The following is a 6,650-nucleotide window of genomic DNA, read 5'->3' on the forward strand; positions in this document are numbered from 1 at the left end:
CTTTCCACACACAGCTAAACTGCTGTTTTGCACAGGGACAAAGGTACTTTAAAAGATACTTGCTACATGCAAAGCAGTGGCATAACGTGCAAGCAGTCTGCAGCTGAACTGCAAGAAAACATTCTACCATGGACCAATCACATGGTTTCCTCATGAACTGCCCAGATTATTTCTGACACCCAGGCTGAAAACTCATCCAGATGAATTAAAATACACATACCAGGACTGACGGCAGGCTCCCCAACGTGCATTTCAAAAGGATATTTGCACGGTCACTCACAAACAGAGCCTCACACACCTGCCATAAGGCTTTTCTACAGCTGCTCTCACTCACATCACTCTGTAGGTCGTAGGCCTTCCGCGCGTGGATGACGTCGTTCTGGTCAGGAAGACAGGTCCACTGGTGAAGGTAATGGCGGTAGTCGACGTCGCTGACTAGAGTCTGGCACTCCTTGGCTGCCTGCACTGACATCGCGTCCACTGGGATGTGGATCTGGGCCTTGGAATCATGGTACGCCTTCCTGTAAATGCGGTCGTTCTGCAGCAACATGGCCCGCCCAGCACACTGCTTCTCGTGCATTTCTTTGTACTTGTACTGAGAAACACGAAAAGAAGTATTACAAGACACAGTGAATCTGGGATGAATTTCCCATCATTTCACATTGCTACTGATCACAAATATATTTGTTGTGCTATGAAATATAATCATTTAGAAAGTAGGAATGCTTAATGCATTCTTATTTGGGAGCTTTTGTTTATTTTCATTGTAGTTTATCATATCTGCTTAATATCAGGATTTATAATTCAATGTTCCTTTTGGAAACTGTGTTCCATTTTCTTCCTGCAGTGAGCGTTTGTCAGTAGGCTTTCAAGACCAATCTGATACAACACGGGTTTTTACGCTCTATGTAGCTCATTGCCTCATTCTCGTTTCTCAAGCCAACTGAAAAGAAACGTCAAGGAAGGACGTACATCACTCGCGATATCTCTTGATGCCTTTGCACTTTTGATGGGAATTGCATCAGCTCTCATGTCGTAACCCTTCTTTTTGGCATCTTCCCAGGCTTGTACATAAAGTTTCTACAGAAAAGAAGACAGAAAATGGTTCTCAATATTCTGAAAGATAAAATTTCTACATTACATAATCTTCTTCTTAGAATTTTCATGAACGCATATTTTAGATGATGTTCACGGTAAAAGAAATGCTTCATTTTCTGAATTCCCATTATTTTAGTATATGTTTAAATATTCTTACATGGCTAACATTAGCTGCATTGGCCTTGGCTAACAAAATTGTCGGCGTGTCAGGCATGACGTGAATTGATGTTTTGTCTGCATCCCAGGCTTCCGTGTATAAACGCTAGGAGAGAGGAAAACACATTCCTTTTGTTAAGAAATACTAAACATTTAGGTTAAATAAGTAAGTTTTAAGTAGAATGAATTGCTCAGAATCGATTATTTAGCAATAGGATGCAAGGGTTACAGCATAATGTGGAGTAGTTTGGTGTAGTGTTTGCTCACTGCTGACTTAGCATGAGTAGCTAGATGTGCTGAAGCCTTAGGCCGCACGCAAGCTGCGTGCTTCGCCTAGATATGCTTTCAGCCGGGATAGAGTTGATTTTCTTCTTAGTAGCTGGTACAACGATGTGTTCTGGATTTAGTATGAGAATAATGACTTTCATCTTCCAGGTCTAAGATAAACTGCAGAAGCTCAACTTCCAGAGAACATAAGCTCTTTCCTCATAACTTGTTCATCATGCCGTACGACATTCAGTCAACAATACACCATCACAGCAGCTGCAGTAAAAGCCTCAATATTCTGCTACATCCTATCTTATAGCACGGTCATGACACCACCACCTCTGGACATACCCTAACACCTTGCTGGAACATCATTCCCAAGAATTTCGCAGTATTGTCTAAGAACTGCAGAAGAATTTAGCCTGTTCTGTCGGAGATGAGCTTTGTATAGTGAAGTAGCATTAACAAAAGAGAAAAAACTTACAAAAAAAACCCCAAAAAACAAAAACCATTTAAAAACAGGGTTTCAGCTGAGAGGGTAGGAAGAGGGAAATTCACCAAAATTTTTAGTATTACTCTTGAAAAATATGTGATTTAGGTGACTTTTCTTCTGCATATTTTTCCTGAATGTTCACTTCAGACAGAGCCCTGACAGAGCTTTTCTGTGCAAAGGCTGAATTTGGGCATTCATTTTCTCTAAGTCCACATGGAAAGTGGTTTGTATTTTCCAAGGGTCTGTAGTGACAGGACAAGGGGTAACAGGTTTAAATTGAAAGTGGGGAGGGTTAGATTAGATATCAGGAAGAAATTCTTCCCGCAGAGGATGGTGAAGCACTGGAACAGGTTGCCCAGAGAAGCTGTGGATGCCCCATCCCTGGAAGTGTCCAGGGCCAGGCTGGATGAGGCTTGGAGCAACCTGGTCTACTGGAAGGTGTCCCTGCCCATGGCAGGGGGCTTGGAACTAGATGGTATTTAAGGTCCCTTCCAACCCAAACCATTCTATGCTTCTATTTTCCACCTCATGCACAAGTTCTGTTAGATAGCAATCCTTGTGATTTTGACAAAAAACCCAAATATCTCACCTTGTTCATTATCTCAGCATTTTGCTTGGCTAGAACCATGGCCAAAGAATCTGTCACGCTAGTAAATTTAATTTGATCTGCTGGTTGACGATATTTCCTTTCACTCAGGATTTCTCCAGCTTTCTTGGCTTTCTCAACTTCCATGGAACCAATAGGAACCCATCCAATACCTCTCAGCCATTCCAGATCTGATTTGTAAACAGCCTGAAAAAAATGGAAAGTTCATTATACATGTTCAAGTGTGATCAAATATTAATTATAAATAAAGATATCCTAGTCTATATGAGCAATTGTATATATTTCTGTATAATAGCAGGATACGGTTTTGAAAACAATTGTTATTTTTGAAGATTTAGTAAAATAATTATTTAATAACAAAAAGAACAGTTATAGAAGAACTCCACAAATACCAGAGTTACACACAAATTACACCTCATGCTAAGGATTAAGAAAATAGGATTAAACATAAATTTGATGATTGAAAATTAAACATTTCGCCATTCTCAACATGTCTGATACAAGCGGCTAAAGCATCATATATATTTTAAAAAATTCTATTATACAAGACCCAGTATATTTAATTATGCACTACAAATTTAGTGATTTACTCACATCACTCTGGAGATCGTAGGCCTTCTTGGCATGGATAACATCATTCTGGTCTGGCAGACAGATCCACTGGTGCAGATAGTGGCGGTAATCAACGTCGCTCACCAACCCTTGACATTTCTTGGCCTGCACGATGTCCAGCATGTCCACTGTGCTGCTGAAGTGTGTATTTGTCTTTTCAACGGACTCCCTGTCACTCTGGATCTTGGCCACGTGCATTGACCACACCATCTTCGGGTCATCCTCTATGTTACGAGCTCCTATGTGGTGGCCCAGCTGCTTGCGATAGCCTTCCTTGTACTTGTACTGAAATAAAGTATAATCATATTTGTTTTGAACAATATGGTTTTGAACAATTTGAAGTAATAAATAATTCACACAGTTTACCATAAACATTAATATTTTGTTTAGAGAAAAATATGACTTTTGTCTTCCTACCGTTTTAATGTTTTTCACATATAAAGGATTTTTATTACAGATATCATTATCTCTGATTTTTATATAACTACATCACACTTTCAATTAACTACACATTTAATGTCACATGCTTACTACCAAGTTTGATATTCCACATGCTTTTACTATTAACATTAAAATGTAAAGAATAATTTATTTTAAAAGCTTATTACAAAGCACTTGGATGAAGACAGTCTGAGTTGCTCTTAATACTAATAGTTTAAATATCAATCTTGGTAAAAAACCAAGGAGGATAATAAACTGTTATCCTCTGTCTGCTAGTGATGTTTCCTCATCCCAGAAGTAAAACCTGTCATTGCATATTCTTCTTCTTGTTTTTCTATTTAGACACCTTGAATTTCAATGTGACACTTCAACAGAACTATTTTTTCCTCAGGGAAAGATAACAATTTAGAACTTGAGAATTGATTTACTAATATATCTGTTTTGGGGAGAAATTTGAAATTATTTCCTGTTTTGAATCAGAAATTAATTTGACTAACTCTGGCATAGACTTGTACATCTTATTGATCATCCTATTTGAACATCCATGAACGTCAACGGAATTATTGCAGGGAACATAGAAATAATCCTCATATTATCTCACGTGTCCATTACTGTTATATATATCTCATGGATAAAAGTACTGGCTATCAATCTGTGCTGGTTTGGGCTGGCATAGAGTTAATTTTCCTCACAGGAGCTGGTATGGGGTTGGTTTGGATTTGTGCTGGAAACAGTGTTGATAATACCAGGGTGTTTTTGTTACTGTGGAGCAGTGCTGACACAGAATCAAGGCCTCCTCACCCCTCCCCACTAGTAGACTGGGAGGGGTCTACTACACAGCCGGGAGAGCTGACCCCAACTGATCAAAGGGATGTTCCAGACCATACGGCATCATGCTCAGCATATAGACCTGGGGGGAGAAGGTGGAAGGGGGGGGGACGTTCTAAAGCCATGCAGTAGAATCACTGGATTTCTGTATTATCAGTTCCAGAAACTTAAGGTATTACATTAACAAACAATGGAATAAACAATCTGATTCTTTTCCATTATCAAATCCATAGAGACAGGACAGGAAAACTGCTTACATCACTGGCAATCTCCCTGGATGCTCTGGCAGCTTGGATAGGAATGGCATCAAAACGCAAATCATGACCCTTCTTCTTCGATTCCTCCAAAGCTAGTTTGTACATTTTCTGTGAGAAGAACATTCACATTTTTGTTTCACAAAAAATTAGACTTCAGTTAAGCACATCTGTGTAATAAAACAAATTAAATCCCTACACAATATTGTTAAAGGGTAGACAACTTAAATATCTGAATACAGTTCTATCCTCTCCAGAAAATAAAAAAATGCAGTTTTCAAAGATCTTGTGATTGTATTGTAGACGCTTGGAAACTGGAAATCATCTAGGGAAGAGGAAGAAAGGAATAATCTGAAAGTTAAATTATTTATTTCCATACCTTATTATAGAAATGATTTCTCATTTATGGCAGATAATATATTACAAAAGTCCAATTACATATGCAGAATTCTAGTGAAAGAACAATCCTGATTTCAGCAGGAAAAAAACTAAACAACTCAATAGTATTATCATATTAATTAAAAGTCAGAGATGACAAAAATGTATTTGTCAGAAATCCTTTAATTCTCTCAGCTCTTCAGCTTCACTCACCTGACTGTAGTTTAATTGGTTTTGCTTAGCCAGCAGGATTTCTGGTGTGTCGGGCATGACATGAACCATGGTCTTATCCTTATTCCATGCTTCCATGTATAAATGCTAAGAAAGAATACAGGAAGAGATTAATATTGCGTTCCAAAACAAGGTAATATCTCATTAATCAGGTAAAACATAGAGCATACAAGGTAAAATGATAGCAAATATAGCATGGATAAATGGTTCTGTATTTAGACAGGTAGAGATACCGTTATTAAAACGAGAATTTATATGAGGAAATTTAACAACACTCAGAAAACTGACGCATTACTTTAGAATAATGAAAAAACCAAACCACTATTACTGCTCACTGAACAGACATGTCAAAGAAAAGGTTAAAATGTAATGTGCAGAATATCATGACGAAGTTGAGTCTTCCATTACATGGCCAAATAGTTCTGACTGAAATGAACACTATTAAAATTCACTATTGGAAAACACATAATCTCTACCCTTCAGCATTACATGTGATCATTGCATTTCTAGTCTTGTCTCCAGGGTTTGGGTGAAGACTGCTGACGTGTTACCTATCCGACTCAAGATTCACCCACCTTATTCATCGTCTCTGCATTCTGCTTGGCCAGGACCATCGGTACAGAATCAGTGATGCTGGTAAACTTGATTGTGTCTGGAGGCTGACGGTATATTTTATCGCTCAAGATCTCTCCCGCCTTCTTGGCTTTTTCAACGTCCAAGGAGCCAATTGGGACCCAACCGATGCCCCGCAACCACTCCAGGTCAGACTTGTAGCAGTTCTATTACAAAAACAAGACACGGGTTATTCTAATAACAGCAGTGCAATTTGCACAGTGCATCTTTTCTCAGTTTAGTAATCTCACTATCAAACTTTAATTCAAATAAATTCAAAACCCTACAGAAAAGTCCCTGCATTTCATCCCTATTAAGAGCAAAACCATTACCCAAGTTACAAAGAGTGGCAAATGATAAATAGCCCAAATTCTGGAATTACAGGATTTCATTTAAATATCAATTAGTCAACCTATCCTATTGGAGATTTGAGTTTCCATTAGACACAAAGCTTAAAAATAACTCTTGAACATTTAGTTCCACCACACTGGTGTGTGATGGTCTGGTCCACCTCTGTAAAATCTCAAATACATTCCTCATGAAAAATTAAATCAAAAGAGCTCACATCACTCTGGAGATCGTAGGCCTTCTTGGCATGGATAACATCATTCTGGTCTGGCAGACAGATCCACTGGTGCAGATAGGGGCGGGGGACAAAGCGCCGCACCCACCC

General features: G+C 38.6%; 1 protein-coding gene across 1 annotated transcript in view; it reads right to left on the reverse strand.

Annotated features, from left to right (window-relative positions):
• Positions 1-220: 220 nt before the first annotated feature.
• Positions 221-6,650, reverse strand: part of LOC104511485 (nebulin-like) — a gene marked incomplete at both ends in the record, with an annotated part of 7,274 nt that continues 844 nt past the window's right edge. Inside the window, 9 exons of the mRNA XM_010154118.1 lie at positions 221-595; positions 973-1,080; positions 1,256-1,360; positions 2,604-2,807; positions 3,216-3,518; positions 4,760-4,867; positions 5,348-5,452; positions 5,941-6,144; positions 6,543-6,644. Coding sequence (XP_010152420.1) covers positions 221-595; positions 973-1,080; positions 1,256-1,360; positions 2,604-2,807; positions 3,216-3,518; positions 4,760-4,867; positions 5,348-5,452; positions 5,941-6,144; positions 6,543-6,644 — 1,614 coding nt within the window. The remainder of the gene's footprint in view (positions 596-972; positions 1,081-1,255; positions 1,361-2,603; positions 2,808-3,215; positions 3,519-4,759; positions 4,868-5,347; positions 5,453-5,940; positions 6,145-6,542; positions 6,645-6,650) is intronic.

The sequence above is a fragment of the Eurypyga helias genome, unplaced genomic scaffold (assembly GCF_000690775.1).
Source record: "Eurypyga helias isolate BGI_N326 unplaced genomic scaffold, ASM69077v1 scaffold26370, whole genome shotgun sequence".
Lineage (NCBI taxonomy): Eukaryota > Metazoa > Chordata > Aves > Eurypygiformes > Eurypygidae > Eurypyga > Eurypyga helias.